This window comes from Plecotus auritus, assembly GCF_963455305.1.
Source record: "Plecotus auritus genome assembly, chromosome: 2".
Classification (NCBI taxonomy): domain Eukaryota; kingdom Metazoa; phylum Chordata; class Mammalia; order Chiroptera; family Vespertilionidae; genus Plecotus; species Plecotus auritus.
In genome coordinates, this window is record NC_137771.1 from 28,248,260 (window position 1) to 28,265,421 (window position 17,162).

Sequence of the window (17,162 nt, forward strand, 5' to 3'; positions counted from 1 at the left end):
CCCTGGTCGGGTGTCGCGCAAGAGGCAATCAATCGATGTGTATCTTCTCTCATCGATGTTTCTCTCTCTGTCTCTCCCTCTCCTTTCCACTCTCTAAAAATCAATGGAGAAAAATATCCTCAGGTGAGGATTAACAACAACAAAAAGACAATACAATAGTTTCCTCTCATAATTTCGTCTAAAAGGGATCTTTCTTCTAATTCCCCAAATAATTACTGCTTTTTCAAGTCACCTTGACAATCTCTGAAGCTATTGCTTTTTTAAAAATTATTATTCTAGGTCTTTTACTGTTATTTAATTTTTCATGTTTCATCTTATCTCGCTAACTAGATGTTAAACTATCAGAGGTGAGATTGTTTCTTGTTTGTTCTTTTATTTTTTTAGAGAGAGAGGGAGAGAGAGAGAGAAAAGCATTGATTGGCTGATTCACCCACTCATGCATTCATTGGTTGACCCCAACTTGTGCCCTGACTGGGGGTGAAACGTGGATGACGCTCCAACCAACTGAACCATCCAGCCAGGGCCAGATTGTTTCTTGTTTAATGGTATTTTGGAAAAGATCTAGCAATCACTAGGATCACAAAATAAATGTTAACAAAATATTTAGATCTAAAAAGATTGATCAATAAGACCCATGTAAATGAAGAGATATACTATATTTATGAAGACTCATTTATAAAGATCTTTTTAAAAAAAAATATTTTTTTAATTGATTTCAGAGAGGAAGGGAGAGGGAGAGAGAGAGAGAGAAACATCAGTGATGAGAGAGAATCATTGATCAGCTGCCTCCTGCACACCCCACACTAGGGACCAAGCCTGCAACCCCGGCCATGTGCCCTTGACTGGAATCAAACCCGGGACCCTTCAGATGGCAGGCCAACGCTCTATCCACTGAGCCAAACCAGCTAGGGCTGTAAAGATCTTAGTTGCCCCCCAAATTAATCTATAAATTTAATGTAATTCCAAGAAAAATCCCTGCAGAGACAGAAGATAAATTATAGTGAAGGAATAGACTAGAATAGAAAAAGAGGTCCTCGCTCCGATGGACTTGATAGTCAGTTGGGCAGTCTGACATTATACAAATATGTAAAAATGTGCGTACAACTTGTTATAAATAATATGAAGGTGTAGAAGGACTGAGCCAAGTAAGAAAAAAAAACGGAAGACCTAATTTAGATTGGGGACAGGGAATCTGAGAATTTTATCTAAAGCCACACAAAGTGTTTTTGTTTCCTAGGATGCAGGCTGCTAAAACCCTCCGGAACCCTGGGAGGGTGCAGCCGCTGTGGCGGTGAGCTCTCGGCGCCCCGCTGTCCAGTCAGCGGGCTGGGGCGACTTTGCCCGGCTCTGGAGGGACCGTCGACTGTGTTCTACATCATAGTGGGTGAGGAGAGATTTCATCTTTGAACTTTACCGATTTTTTTCCTAGTATGTTCCTAGCATCTTTCTGCCAGATCCTCCGCTCGGCTGTGACAGTCTCCTATCTCTACCACAGAAGAGTTTTCTTTCTTCCCGCGCCCCGCAAGCCTTGAACTTCACGGAGGCGGCTCCTCGGACGCCGTCGCGGCCCGACCATTTGCCTTGGCCACACAGCGTACCCCCTCCCTGGCCGGGCGCGGCGGGTGGGGTGGGGTGCGAACTGGCGAGGGTGCCCGGCGCTCCTCGCCCCCTAGGTGGCCGTCGGCCCCACGCGAGCGCTCGGGGCGCGCGTTCTGGGTCGTCTGCGCCTGGCGCGCGCCGTCGCCCGCGCTCGCTCCCCGCCCCTCCTCGCGCGCTCCGCGGCGGCCCGGACAGCGCGCGCGCCGCTGCACTAGTCTTCAGGCCGCCCCCGTCGGTCCTCGCGGCGGGCGCGCCCCGGCCCGGCCCGGCCCCGGCAGCCCACTCGGGCCCGGCCGGCCCGCGGGTTCGCTCGCCCCCGCCTCCTCCCCCCAGGCCCGGCGTCGCAGCTGGGCGCTTGCGCGGGGGCGCGTGGCCGTGGCCGGGGGTCTCCGCCGCAGTCGGTGCCTGCCGCGGCCGCGCCTCAGTCAGTCAGTCAGTCAGTCCCCAGCAATGGCGGAAGGAGGGGAGCGAGAGGAGCTGCTCTCGCCGCCGCCAGTCTCTCCGGCCAAGCGCCTGTGCTCCTGGCCCAGCCCGCGGGCTCACCACCCCTCGCGGTTCGCCTGGGGCGGCCGGTGGCGGGGGCGGGGGGCGGCGCGGCGGTGGCTGCCTGCCCCCCCGGGGCCCCGCCCCCACCTGCAGCCCGAGTCCTTGCTGGACTGCGCCGCCAAGACGGTGGCGGAAAAAGTGGGCGTACGAGCGGGTGGAGGAGCGCTTCGAGCGGGATCCCGGAGCCCGTAGCAGCGCCGCATCGTCTACTGGTCCTTCCCCGCGGAATGAGCGGGAGATCTGCATGTACTCCAGCTTCCAGTACCGCGCGCGGCCCCGGCGCCGGCGCGGGCTGGCTGCGCCGCGGGGGCTTCGCCGGCTGAGGAGGGGCCGCCCGCCACCCCCCCGGGGGCCGCCGCTCCGGCCGGCTCCGCCCCCGGGGCTGCCGCGGCCGGAACGTCCCCCGGACTAGGCGCTGGGGCCGGAGCAGCCGGCGAGGGGCTGCCATTCCGCCGGGGCATCCGTCTGCTGGACAGCGGCTCCGTGGAGAACGTGCTGCAAGTCGGTAGGTGCTCGCCGGGATCGTCTCTGGTCCCGGCCTCTTCTTCCGCAGGTGCCTTCTCTTCGCCCGAGCCCTGGCCCGAGACCCCGGCTTTCTGCCCAACTTCTGTTCCCTGCCCAGGAACAAACTACCCACATCAAAACTTTTCTCAGCATTTCATTCAGGTCCACTGCTGCTTTCCCCGCACCGGCCCTCCATCCCTGTTTCATTTTCTTTGAAGAGCGAATAGGTCTTTTTTACTCTTCATTTTACACCCATACCAAAGGCAAAAAGGATGGGGAGGAATGCCTTTTTGGATGTAATAATTTCTGGAATGCGTTTTTTCTAATTTAAGTTTAGAGAGGAGGGAATTGTTAGTGAATCTGTGGCAAGTGATCTTAATAGGGAATGTTTGAGGGACAGGCTGTCAGAGGCAGTCTATAGTCTTAGCAGATTGAAGCTGGGTATAATTAACTTTAAAATTGGAAAAAAAATCAACAAAATACAGCGCATTTCAGGCAATTTAAATGTTCTTGCTATAATATTTTTTTCTCCTGGACCAGTGATACTTGGGAATCGAGGCTGCGGACTTAACAATAACCGAAGATGGAAATGTGACAGCTTCGCTTCTCTGCACCCCCACTCAAGGAAAAAAAGCTACACAATCTGGAGTGGGGGTGGGGTCTGTCTTCCTTGTCACATTGGGGTAAATCAAAGCTGGTCACGTTGGGTTTTTCAGATGCTTCTCATTTAACAAGTCTTCCTATTTGCTTTTTGTTTGTAGAAAAATGAAAAATGATTTCTTTTTTTGTTGTCTGTTTTTTTTCTCCTTCGGAGCTTCTAGTCAGTTTGTTAATCTTATTAAATATACAAATACAGTAGTTCTGATTTCTGGAATGGTTAGGAAGAAAAGGGGAAAATGACATTGTTTAACATTGACTTGCTATGAGAAAAATTAAAGCACTGATTTTTTTTTCTATTTGGATTGTTATAGCATTCTGGAAGTGCACATTATCTTAATGCATTTTATTGTACATTATATGCTCATATTTATTGAAAAAAATATTGATTTTTGAAAGCGTTGGAGAGAGGTTGTTTTTAGAATTAAGCACAGGAACACACACGAACTCCAAGCATCTAGCTCTCTTCTACACAAGTAAAACTAACATATTTGATTTTTCTTTTTTTTGAAGAGTAGTACCTTGTGGTGTTTCATATAAAGTAATCTATTTCTGGTTATTGAGAATCACTGAATCCTGTGTTTCTTTTTAAAACAACAGTATTCCACAATTTGTTTTGCAAATGTGAAATGTAAATTTATCTAAATTTATCCTGTGTCTGAATACAGTGACAGTGGATTGAGGAAGTTTTATTTGAACAAGACTAGTTCTTTGTATATTTGTGTGTATTTTTTTATTCTTTTTTTCTTTCTTTTTTATTTTGTGTGTATTTTTGAAAAAATGAATTGAATAATCAGATAATTAAGATGTATAGCTTTAACACTGAAAACATGAAAATGAATATAGGTATTTCTCTATTAGTCTGTAAACTTTTTTCTTCGTATAAGCTTAGATCAGTTAACTTTTAAGATTCTTGTTTACAATATTTTAAATTGAAATGTGTCAATTTAAGTGGTCATTTTATAGTAAGAGATGGATTCGAAAGAATTTTCAAACTTGAGGGGACAAATGAGGTAGAGGAAAAGTTTTAAAGAGGTATATTCTGAAAGTTACGATAATGTTAAGTTCCAAAAAAAATCAGATTTTGTGGGTAATCCAGGTCATGTTTAAATCAGATATTTTTCTTTTATAATATGATAGCATGCTTATTAGGGGTGATGAGGTTTTGTATGAGAGTTTTGGGGACCAGAGAAAAGATACATAAGATTCTGGATTTCATAGATGAAGGCAGGTAGGAGAATGAATTAATCACTTTTGGGTATGTAATGCTATTTGAGAACCCTGAGCTATGTAATCTTTATTCTTCTGACCTTAATTTATGCTAATGAATGTGGAAGAAAAGGATATGCCATTCTGTATCCTTATGAGTTCTGTATCAGGCATGAACCATCTTTTAATATATAAAATTAGGGACTCATCCCTCATCTTTTAAATTTAAAATGTATGTGACTTAATCTAGAAAATAGATTTTCTAAAAGTACTAGAGGCCCGGTGCACAAAATTTGTGCATGGGTGCAGTCCCTAGGCCTGGCTGGTGATCGGAGCGCAAGCATCTGGTGTGGAAGAGCAGGTCCCAGCTGACCTCTGGACCCTGGGCAGCACCTGGGTCCCCGGGCCCCCACATGCTCCCTCTGCCTGAGTCACGGCACCCGAATTCCCAAGCGGAGATGTGGTGAGCACAGCCGGGCGCCGCGGGCCAGGACGTAGCGTGGGCCTCTGGGCTGCCCAGTGGTGCTACATGGAAGCCGGCGGGCAGCGCGCTCACTCCCAGCCGGCCTTGCAGACTGGCTCCTGCGCAAACCCAGGGGGAGCCCAACCGGCCCCTGCGGTCCCAGCAGCTGTGGTCCGGCTCACCCAAAAGAGGCCATGCAGGTGCGAGGCGGGCTCCTTGTGGGTGCCCAGCACCTGAGAGCAGGGGCTTCCCCGGCACACGAGCCCTGGCGTCCCGGGGGAGGGTAGCAGGGGGAGTGAGAGCAAGCTTGGCAGATACCCCACATTCTCACCGCACCTCCGTCCCGGTCACCCCCGCCCCCAGGTAGCCAGTGAGAGGTCACAGCCCCCTGCCTAGTGCTGCGGGAGGTTGGTCACTGCCACCCACCCCCAGTTCCCCATCCCAGCCTGGGGCCCAGCCCCAATTGGGCAATCAGGGCCTGCTGGCCTCTGGTTGCTGTCTATGGGGCGATTGGTCAGGGCCGGCCCCCCACTCCGGCTCCCTGAGCACCTGGGAGCCAGGTGGTGGCCCCGCCCTTGCTGCCACTGCTGGTTACTGTCTGTGGGGAGATAGGGCCCTGCTCACACCTGCCTTGGCCTGGTGCCGCCCACTCACCTGCTCCACCATTCTGCCCCAGTCCTGCTCTGGTCGGGGCTCAATCGGGGCTAGCAGTGCCTCCACTGCCATCCACTGCCAGCACTGCATCACCGACGCCCGCCATGTTCCGTGCCACCTCCTGGTGGTCAGTGCATGTCATAGCGAGTGGTTGAACTCCCAGTATAGGGGACAATTTGCATACTAGGCTTTTATTATATAGGATAGGATTGCCAAAAGATGAATGCGAAAGGAATTTAGGAAGCAGGATAATTATCAGTTTATAACTTCACTTTAGACTCAATTACTAATGAGTAGTGCTAATTAAAAATTCTGCATATTTCCTTACTGTTTCCAAGCCATAGTTATAACCTCAGAATTGGGAAGTTAGTGAAGACTGATGCTTTAAGAAGGAAGGGAAGAAAGGGAATTTTTATAACAACATTTTTTATTTTATTATTTTTTAAATATATTTTATTGATTTTTTACAGAGAGGAAGGGAGAGGGATAGAGAGTTAGAAACATCGATGAGAGAGAAACATCGATCAGCTGCCTCCTGCACACCCCCCACTGGGGATGTGTTCGCAACCACGGTACAAGCCCTTGACCAGAATCGAACCTGGGACCCTTTAGTCCTCAGGCTGATGCTCCATCCACTGAGCCAAACTGATTAGAGCACAACATTTTTTAAAAGAAAAGATTCCTAAAGGGATTTAAATGAAGAAAACAGAAAGACTTTACAATAAAAACAAGTAAATCTTAAAAATAAAGAAAATGGCAAACACAAAACAAATTTTGAAGGAAAATGAATTAGACAATAAAAACTTTTTCAAAAAGGAGGTATATTAAACTAGCAACTTGTGCTTCAAAAAATTTTTTTATTGATTTCAGAGAGGAAGGGAGAGGGAGAGAGATTGAAACATAAATGATGAGAGAGAATCATTGATCCACTGCCTCCTGCATGCCTCCTGCATGCCTCCTGCTTGGGATTGAGCCTGCAACCCAGGCATGTTCCCTTGACCGGAAATGAACCCAGGACCCTTCAGCCAGCAGGCCATGTTGTATCAACTGAGCCAAACTGCCTAAGGCACTTGTGATTACTTTTCACATGGAATAGCTGAAAAGCAAGTACTCTGTAGAAAACATCAGATTTTTAAATCAGAATGAAAACTTTCACAGCTTGATGTAAACAAATGAGAGAACTATAGGTTGTTAAGCTCAAAGGATACATTTCTTTTACATAACAGTGTTGAATCAGAGGTATTGTTCCTTTTGTTTTGTTTTTATTGTTCCTTTTAAAAGGGGACAATTGTAAATTAGTCTTTTCATGGACATCTGTAATTTTGAAGCTGTGCGAATAGTCTTAGAGTCTGATGATCCCTCAGTATTATGAAGGTAATAAAGTTCAGATGCTCTAAGCATCTGCATTTTTAACCTGTTTAAGAAGCCAATGGAAATAGCAATATTATAATAGTTGGGAAAATATTAATTCAGAAGTCTGAAGATGGCATAAGAATTGGACAACTATAATTTACTAATAATTTTAAAATGTGGACCCTTTTCTTCCTGTCCATCATATTTTTAAATTAATTTCCCTTTGTTTGCTAAAACTTAAAGGAGGTTTGTGTCTTTTCAAAGAAATATATACATTTTTCCTATTCATTCATGATTTTATTGGGAAGCCTGAAGAAAATACATTCAGGAAAAGCCAGCCTGTTTTTATTTTGCTTAGATCAGTGGTTGGCAAACTGCGGCTCGTGAGCCGCAGTTTGCCACTCTGTTGACTAATGAGTTTGCCGACCACTGCCTTAGGGAAAAACACTTAAAAAATATTTTAATAATGTACTAATGTCTTTAACCTGAAGTCAAAACTTCTGGGTAAGGGTAATGCTTTACAGCAGTAGTTTGCTGACCACTGGCTTAGATCTATCAACACCTGACAAACTGACATGACTGGCAAGCTTCATCAACATACATTGATGTAGCAATTTAAAATCCTTCTCCATGTTATGGTTCCCTATGGAGAAAAAGTAATGTTGTTAATCTTTACTGTCACTCAATATTATATTACTAGAGGCCTGGTGCACAGATTCGTGCACAGGTGGGGTCCCTTGGCCTGGCCTGTGCCCTCTTGCAATTGGGACCCCTTGGGGGATGTTGTACTGCCAGTTTCAGCCTGATCCCTGTAGGCCAGGCCGAGGGACCCCACCAGTGCATGAATCCATGCACCAGGCCTCTAGTGTGCATATAAGATCTTTGGTTAATCTCTTCCTGCCTTCCCCGCTCCCCCTTTCCCTCTGAGATTCATCAGTCTGTTCCATGTTTCCATGCCTGTGTGTTGAGCGTCTGCCTCCTGGTGGTCAGTGTGCATCATAGCTGCTGGTTGAATAGTCAAATGGTTGCTTAGTCATATATATATATATTTATTTACACACACACACACACACACACACACACACACACACACAATAGAGGCCTGGTGCATGAATTCGTGCATGGGTGGGGTCCCTCAGGATGGCCTGTGGGGATTGGGCTCCAGCTTGTGCCCCCAGCCTCACAGCCCTGCAGTCCCACCTGGCACCCAGCCGTGGCTTGGCGCCGCCCCCTCACCTGCTCCACCATCCTGCCTGCAGGGCAATTGATCAGGGCTGGGCCCCTGCCGCTGCCACTGGTCGCCATCTGCGGGGCAATTGGTTGGGGCCAGGCCCCACATCCGGCTACCTCAGCGCCTGGGAGCCAGGCAGTGGCCCAACCCTTCGCTACTGCCACTGGTAGCCATCTGCAGGGCCATTGGTGGGGCAATTGGGCCCCTGCTCACACCCGCCTTGGCTTGGTCCCGCCCACTCACCTGCTGCACCATCCTGCTGTGGTCCCGCTCTCGTCGGGGCCCATCGGGGCCAGCAGTGCCTCCACTGCCGCCCGCTGCCAGCACCATATCGCCGATGCCCGCCATGTTCTGCACCACTGCCTGGTGGTCAGCGCACATCATAGCGAGTAGTTGAACTCCCGGTCGAACAATTTGCATATTAGGCTTTTATTATATAGGATAGATTGTAATCTGTATTATCATATATATTTGCATATATCTACCATATACTAGGTGTACTGGTTGATAAGGGGTTTTTTTTCAATAGATGGAGTTACACATATGTTGATATATATGCTATTTTGTTGTAATGACAACAAGCTTCAAAACTTCATATGTCAAATTTGTTAAGGTGTTAACATCATAGATATTTTTACACTTAAAAATGTCTAATTTTGTGCCAAAAAAAGAGCATTTGCGGGAAGTTATAATTCATTTATTTTGAAGAAAAGTGCTGCTGAATACTTCAGGAAGGAAGCTTATGGTGAACATGCTCCATCTCAAGATACTTGTGAACGCTGGTTTAAATGCTTTAAAAGTGATGATTTGGATGTGAAAGACAAAGCACGTCTAGGTGAACTGAAAAAGTTTGAAGACCAACAATCACAAGCATTATTGGATGAAGATGCGTGTCAAACTCAAAAACAACTTGCAGAAAGATTAAACATTGCTCAGCAAACAATTTTCAATTGTTTACAAGTAATGGGAAAGATTTTAAAGGAAGGAAAATGGGTGCCACATCAACTAAATGAAAGACAAAGGGAATACCGAAAAGTCATCAGTAAAATGTTGCTTCAATGGCACGAAAGAAAGTCTTTTTTGCACCAAATTGTGACTGGCGATGAAAAGTGGATTTATTTTGAGAATCCCAAATGCACAAAATCATGGGTTGATCCAGGTCAACCATCAACATCGACTGCAAGGCCAAATCGCTTCGGAATGAAGATAATGCTCTGCGTTTGGTGGGACCAGGAAGGTGTGGTGTATTATGAGCTTCTAAAAACAGATGAAACTGTTAATACTGATCGCTACCAACAACAAATAATCAATTTGAACCATGCTTTGATCGTGAAATGACCAGAATGTGCCAGAAGACATAGCAAAGTAATTTTGCTTCATGATTACGCACCATCACACACTTCAAAACTAGTTGAAGACACGTTAAAAGATCTTGCCTGGGAAGTATTAACCCACCCGCTGTATTCACCACACCTTGCTCCTTCAGATTACTACTTATTCTTATCGATGGCACACGCACTTTCTGAGCAGCACTTCAAAACATACGAAGAAGTGGAAAATTGGGTCTCTGAATGGTTTGCCTCAAAACAAGAGAAGTTCTATTGGGACATTATCCACAAATTACCTGAAAGATGGGGAAATGTGTAGCTAGTGATGGACATTACTTTGAATATATCCTATATAATAAAACCTTAATATGCAAATTAACCAAACGGCGGAACAACCAGTCGCCATGATGCGCACTGACCACCAGGGGCAGACACTCAACGCAGGAGCTGCCCCCTGGTGGTCAGTGCGCTCCCACAGGGGGAGCGCCGCTTAGCCAGAAGCCAGGCTCATGGCTGGCGAGCACAGCGGCAGTGGCGGGAGCCTCTCCTGCCTCTGCTATAGGTGGGCGGTAAGGAGCAAGGGGTCCTGGACTGCGAGAGCCCTGGACTGCGAGAGGGATGTCTGACTGCTGGCTTAGGCCCGATCCCCGGGGCCTAAGCCAGCAGTCATACATCCCCTGAGTGGTCCTGGACTGCGAGAGGGCGCAGGCCAGGCTGAAGGATCCCCCCCTTGCCCCCAGGGCATGAATTTTGTGCACTGGCCCTCTAGTAGTATAATATAATCAATCACATACATGCAGGGACTGTGCAGCAGGTAGTCTCAGATCCTCATTATGTCTCAGTTTCCTCAACAGTAAATGAACAGAATGATGGTTCCAACGATAGTTTTGAGGATAAATGTAATGTATTTAGGACAGTGCTTAGCACTTATTAGGTACTATGTAAATACTTTCTATTATTATACCAAAATTGTTGAGAGTATTATATATTTTTACCTTCTTCAACCTTCTCCCCACCTCTGTATCATGAAAGTAATAGAGTTTCAATCTGACTTGTACTCTCACTGGCTATGTTAAAATTGATCTTGTAAAGGTCACCAGTGACCTAATAATTGCCAAACACAGTATCCTTTTTCTAGTCCTCATCCTTCATAACCTCTGTATAGAATTTTCTGTAGTCTACTGCACTTTCCTCTTGAAATACTTCCTAGATATTTGATTTACTTCACAATTTTGGTTTTCTTTCTACCTTTCTTCTATTTTCTCTTACCCACTAAAGTAAGATGTACCTTCTTGCCCAAGCTTTCTAAGTTAGCAACCTTATTTATTTCTATAGCTTCAATTACTGTTTTATGAACATAAAGTAGCATCATATAATGTAGTGGTTTAAATTTTGTTTAAAGCAACTGTTAATTTTCAAATGAAATCCTAAATGGTATTCCAGTTTTTTCAGCAGAAAAATTTGAGCTGTTTTGGGAGTTGGAGTGGGGTTTAGGACTCTTACCAGCTTAGCCATAATTTTCCCTTTGAATCCCTGATACACTTCCAAATAATCTTATTTTGGAATTTGGGGTCAGGATAGCTGCTTTAATTTCTCATCTATAAAAATGTCAGGGTTTTTGTGAGATTCTAAATAAACTAATATATGTGAAAATACTTATAAATGTTACTGTGCAAATAATATGACTGTTAAGTCTGCATCATTGTTTCTCCCTCTCGAATTCAAGATCAGCATGTATATTTGCCTGCTAGATATTTCTAAATGAATATCTTATTAGCCACTCAAAACAACATGTCTGATAAGGGATTGATGTCCTCTTACAACTCAACAACAAAAAACTATGTGATTAAAAATGGTCCCCCCAAAATGGGCAAAGGATTTAAATAAATACTTCTACAAAGAAGATAAGCAAATGGATAATAAGCAAATGCAAAGATGCCTAACATCATTCATAATTAGGGAGATGCAACTCAAAACCACAATGGGACACCACTTCATACCCATTAATGAAGATGACTATTATAAAAAAATACAAAACAACTACTGTTAGTGAGGCTATGGAGAAATTATAATCCTCGTGCATTGCTAGTAGGTATATAAAATGGTGTTGCTGCTGTGGAGAATGGAATGGCAGTTCCTCAAAAAATTAAACATAAAATTAACATATGACCCAGCAATTTCATTTCTCATTATATAACTAAAACAGTTGAAAGTAGGAACTCGAACAGATATTTGTACTCCCATGTTAATAGCAGCTTTAGTCACAATAGCCAGAAGGTGAGAACAACCTAGGTATCCATTACAGATAAACAAAATTTCATATATATATATATATATATATATATATATATATATATACAATGGAATATTATTCAACCAGAAAAAGAAAGGAAATCCTGATACATGCTACAACGTGGATGAACCTTGAAGACTTTATGTTAAGTGAAGTAAGCCAGACATAAAAAGGCAAATATTATATTATTAGGGGCCCAGTGCATGAATTCGTGCACCTTGAAAGGAACTGTGGGCTGCAAGGCTGCGGTGGGCACAGCGGCGGGTCTCGGCCCATCCTCCACACCCCTGCCAGGCCCCTCCCGCTGTGGGCCCCGATCCCCTGTCTGCTGGCAGCCCTGTTCCCACGCGCTGATGGCGCTGGCCCCGCTAGCACCCGCTGATGGTGTGGAGTGATTGGGGCCATTGCTAGCAGCGGGTGCGAGCAGGGCTGGCACCATCAGTGGGTGCGAGCAGCGGCTGCCGCCCCGATTGCCCCTCAGGAGCAGGGGGAGGTGTAGAAGTCCAAAGGGGCGATCGGGGCTGGCGCCGGGCGCTGGCAGTGGGTGCGAGTGGGGCCAGCACCAGCAGCAGGTGCAAGTGCCGGGTGGGTCCGTGGTGCATGAGAGCAAAGAATTTTCAGTAACCACCAGAGGCTTGCCCCAATGACAGTAACCAGCACCCCACTTTGGTCTGGCGCCCCCGCTCACCTGCTCCACCATCCCGCTGTGGCCGATACCCGCCATGTTCCGTGCTCTGCCTCCTGCTGCTGACGCCCGCCATGTTCCATGTGCTTCCCCTGGTTGTCAGCACCTGTCATAGCGACCAGTTGTTTGGTTGTTCCGCTGTTCGGTCTATTTGCATATTAGGGTTTTATATATATAGATTCCATTTATATGAGCTAACTAGAAGAGGCAAATTCATAGAGAAAGTAAAATAGAAGTTACAGGGCTTGGGAAGAGCCAGGAATGGAGAGTTATTTTTAATAGGAACACAGAATTTTATATAGGTTGATGAAAAAGGTCTGGAGGTGCATAGTGGAGATGGTTGCACAACATTGTGAATGTACTTCATGGTACAGAACTGTATGCTTAAAAATGTTAGCCCGGCTGGTGTGGCTCAGTGGTCGAGTGTTGACCTATGAACCAGGAGGTCATGGTTTGATTCCCGTTCAGGGCACATGCCTGCAGTGTGGGGTGTGCAGGAGTCAGCCAATCAAAGATTCTCATCATTGATGTTTCTATCTCTTCCTTCCCTTCCCTTCCTCTTTGAAATTAATAAAAAAATATATTTTTAAAAGGTTAAATGGTAAGTCTTATGTATATTTTGCCACAATAAAAAAGTTTTTAAAAAAGACTACAAGTTATATAATTCCATTTATGTGAAATGTCCAGAATAGGCAAATCCTAGAGATAGAAAGTAGATTAGTGGTTTCTGTGGGCTAGGGTAGGGGAAGTAATTGCTAATGGGTCTGGGGTTTCCTTTTGGGGTGATGAAATGTTCTAAAATTAGTAGTGAGCCGAAACCGGTTTGGCTCAGTGGATGGAGCGTCGGCCTGCGGACTGAAGGGTCCCGGGTTTGATTCCGGTCAGGGGCACGTACCTTGGTTGCGGGCACATCCCCAGTGGGGGGTGTGCAGGAGGCAGCTGATCGATGTTTCTCTCTCATCGATGTTTCTAGCTCTCTATCCCTCTTCCTTCCTCTCTGTAAAATATCAATAAAATATATTAAAAAAAAAATAAAATAAAATTAGTAGTGATGTTGCACATATTGGTACATATACTAAATACTACTAAATTGTACATTCTAAAAGGGTGACTTTTATGAGATATTAATTATATCATAATAAAACTGGTATTAAAAAAGCATATATTCCAAATAGAAAAAAAGAAAATCTTCAAAGACATTCTGTTTCTTAGGGAATGAGGTCTAAATTCCTAAGCCTTATTTTTGGAGACCTGGGTTTAAATTCCAGTTCTGTCACTTTCTAGCTATGTAACCTGGAATGACAAAATTACTTAACCTCTCTGTGCCTCAGTTTCTTCAACTGTAAAGTGGAGACACAATACCATACATCTATTGTTAAAAGTGCCATTTCCTTACCTATTTAGTTGAAATTAAAAACTTTTCACTTTCGTCCTATACATTATTCCACAGTTGTTTATTGAATACCTATTATGTGCTAGGCTCTGGTCTAGCCACTGGAGATGTGGCAATGAATAAAGCAAAGTTCCTGCTTTCATGGAGCATACATTTTAGTAAGGGGAATAGACAGCACTTTCTACTTTCAACTTGTGTTATAATTGTTTGTTACAGGTATTATCTTTTCTTCTAGTCTGCAAATGCTTCTAGGGCAAGGAGTATATCATAAATATATTTAGTATCCAGCATAATATCTAGTAGGTTTCATATTGGACTTTTAATAGGTCTTTGTGGAATTGAATTGAGAACATTATCTTGTCCTTTTCTATTACTTTCATAATAGTGATTCCCAGTACTGGCTATTTTAAACTTTACCCAAGTCACTTCAGGAGCTTTGGTAAAATACAGATCCTGGGGTTTCATTCTTGGAAATTCTGGTTAACTAAGATTGGAATGGGGCTCAGGAATATGTATTTTTTAAAATTGTTATTTTTTGATTATAGTAGGAACCCGTTTTTTTGTGTGTTTTTTTTAAATCCTCAACTGAGGATATTTTTCCATTGATTTTTAGAGAGAGTGGAAGAAAGAGGGAAAGACAGAGAAAAACATCAGTGTGAGAGAAAAACATCGATTGGTTGCCTCCTGAACGCTCCCTGACCAGGGTTGGTTAGGAGCCTGCAACCTAGGTACATGCCCTTGACCGGAATTGAACCGGGACCCTTCAGTCTGCTGGCTGACTCTTTATCCACTGAGTCAAACCGGTATTTTTGACAGTGTCTCCAGGTTTAAATGTTTGGGAACCACTGCTCCATAGCACTTAAGTACAAGTGATTTACATAGAATGTGCTTGGTAAATGTTGGTTGGATTGATTTATTAATTATTTATATTAGTTTGTTCCAAACCAGAATTGGAACTTGTGGGTCAAATTGAATTAGATGGGAAGACTGGATTCAGGAAAGAGTTACATGAAAAACTCATTAAGCTCAGCAATCCTACAGTTTGCTGATAATGGGAAAAATCTCTAATATCTACCTGTCTTTTTAAAAATGCTAGTTTTTGCCCTAGCTGGTTTGGTTCAGTGAATAGAGCATCAGCCTGTGGTCTAAAGGGTCTGGGTTCAATTCTGGTCAAGGGCACATGCCAGGGTTGCGGGCTCAATCCCCAGTAGGGGGCGTGCAGGAGGCAGCCTATCAATGATTCTCTCTCATCATTGATGTTTCAATCTCTCTCCCTTGCCCTTCCTCTCTGAAATCAATAAAAATATATTTTTTTAAATGTTAATTCTTAATATAGTTTATTCAAAATAATTCTCTACATTTTATAATAGGTACATAGTTTTTGAAAAAGCATTGAAAAACTCTGAAAGAATTTACATCTCTGAAGAGAAAGGGGAAATGTGTGATAACCAAGAGGAAATTTAGTTTAATCTGTATTGTTTGAATTGTTTTATGGTGAGAACCATATTTATGTATTTCTATATAATAATGTAATTAAAAAAGTTAAAGACAATATGATTTATTCATCTGCACTTTTTTGGTCAGCATCTTTTTAAAATTTTTATTTATTGATTTTTAATATTGATCTTAGAGAGGCAGGGAGGGTGAGAGAGAGAAAGAGAAAGCTACATTTATTTATTGTTCTACCCATTTATGCGTTCATTGGTTGATATATTTTTAACATGTTTTTATTGATTTTAGAGAAAGAGTAAGGGAGAGGGAGAGAGAGATAGAAACATCAAAATTGATCGGCTGTCTCCTGAACACTCCCTACTGGGGATTGAGCTCTCAAACCTGGGCATGTGCCCTGCTGGGAATCGAACCAGTGACCTTTTGGTGCATGGGTCGATGCTCAACCACTGAGCCACACCGGCTGGGCCATTGGTTGATTCTTGTATGTGCCCTGATCAGGGATTGAACCCGCAACCTTGGTATATTGGGATGATGCTGTAACCAACTGAGCTACTTGACTGGGACTTGGTCAGCATCTTTTGCCTTTTACGTTAACATGGGTTAGAGAGATGTCATCTAACCTTTATAAACCTGATTTAGGACAAGAGTTCTTAACCTGGCATCAATAAATGGCTTTCAAGGACCCATAAACTCCTGACATTATTTTCAGAATTTACAAAAACATTTGGACATTTTTGAGAGAAGACAGTCCATACTGTCATTTGATACTCAAGGAGATCCATGATTCAAATAAGTTCAGGAACCACTAACTTATGCAAAATAATCTCCTTTATTTGATTAAAAATCTACAATTAATTTATCTATTGCCTTTGAACCTTGATATATATAATATTGGTGAATTTGATCATTAACCTTTCTTATTCTGCCCATTTTCAGGTTATGGAGAGAATAGTTACTTTACTTACTTAAAGATTAACAGATCTACTATTTGCTACTTCTAATTAAATATTTTAGGTTTGGCATCTCTGATATATTCATCCTGTCTGCTACTTATCTAAATGCTGCTGTATAAGTTGCTTTTTTTGTTTGTTTCAATGGAAGGATGGCTTGACATTATTGTGCCATAGACAGCTGAGTTTTAATGATTTGTCCTAGCTGAAATAAAAGAATATCCTATGAGGTTACTGAATAGAGTAGGTCATAGCTCCTTTTTTTATTGCATTTTCCTATGGAATTGGGTTTTTTAGGTTATGTTCCCTGGGAAATAGACTCTAAGATGGAGATTTGCTTGTGGAAGGTTTATTGAGGAGCAACACTTGTAATGGAGTGAGGGAAGCAAGATTGGGAGGGCAAAGAGACTGAACTGATGCAGCAGAGACTTTAGTCAACCCTTTTTGGAACTCTGGAGCTAGGATGACACTTCAGAGTTGTCTGGAATTATATGTGGGTTGACCTGAGGGGGAGGTGGCATAACCTTGGGTGAGGCAGTTTCTGTCTGTGTTAGAGATGGAGATGAACTCACATTTCCCCTTCCCAGCTGCAGAAGTGCTTTCAGCAGACAGCTTCCAACTGTCAGCTGGTTCGGCATTTGCCTCAGCTACAGAGAGCTGCTTCACCTGTCACAATTTTATAGGGGCAGCTTGCTAATGACTGAGCAAGATGTGGGTATAAAAGTCCAACTATTTCAGTCCAACATGGAACTCTCTAGTAGGCGATACTTGCTTCAGAGAGCTATACCTGGTTGTCAGGCTGTATTGCAGTTTGACTTTTTTCCTCTTCTCAGTTCTGCTTCTGC

General features: G+C 43.9%; 1 protein-coding gene across 1 annotated transcript in view; it reads left to right on the top strand.

The window, feature by feature from the left end:
• Positions 1–2,049: 2,049 nt before the first annotated feature.
• ZSWIM5 (zinc finger SWIM-type containing 5) overlaps positions 2,050–17,162 on the top strand; it is a gene marked incomplete at its 5' end in the record, with an annotated part of 105,130 nt that continues 90,017 nt past the window's right edge. The window contains 9 exon segments of the mRNA XM_080654456.1: positions 2,050–2,145; positions 2,147–2,209; positions 2,212–2,280; positions 2,282–2,320; positions 2,322–2,336; positions 2,338–2,364; positions 2,366–2,416; positions 2,418–2,435; positions 2,437–2,650. Coding sequence (XP_080510582.1) covers positions 2,050–2,145; positions 2,147–2,209; positions 2,212–2,280; positions 2,282–2,320; positions 2,322–2,336; positions 2,338–2,364; positions 2,366–2,416; positions 2,418–2,435; positions 2,437–2,650 — 592 coding nt within the window.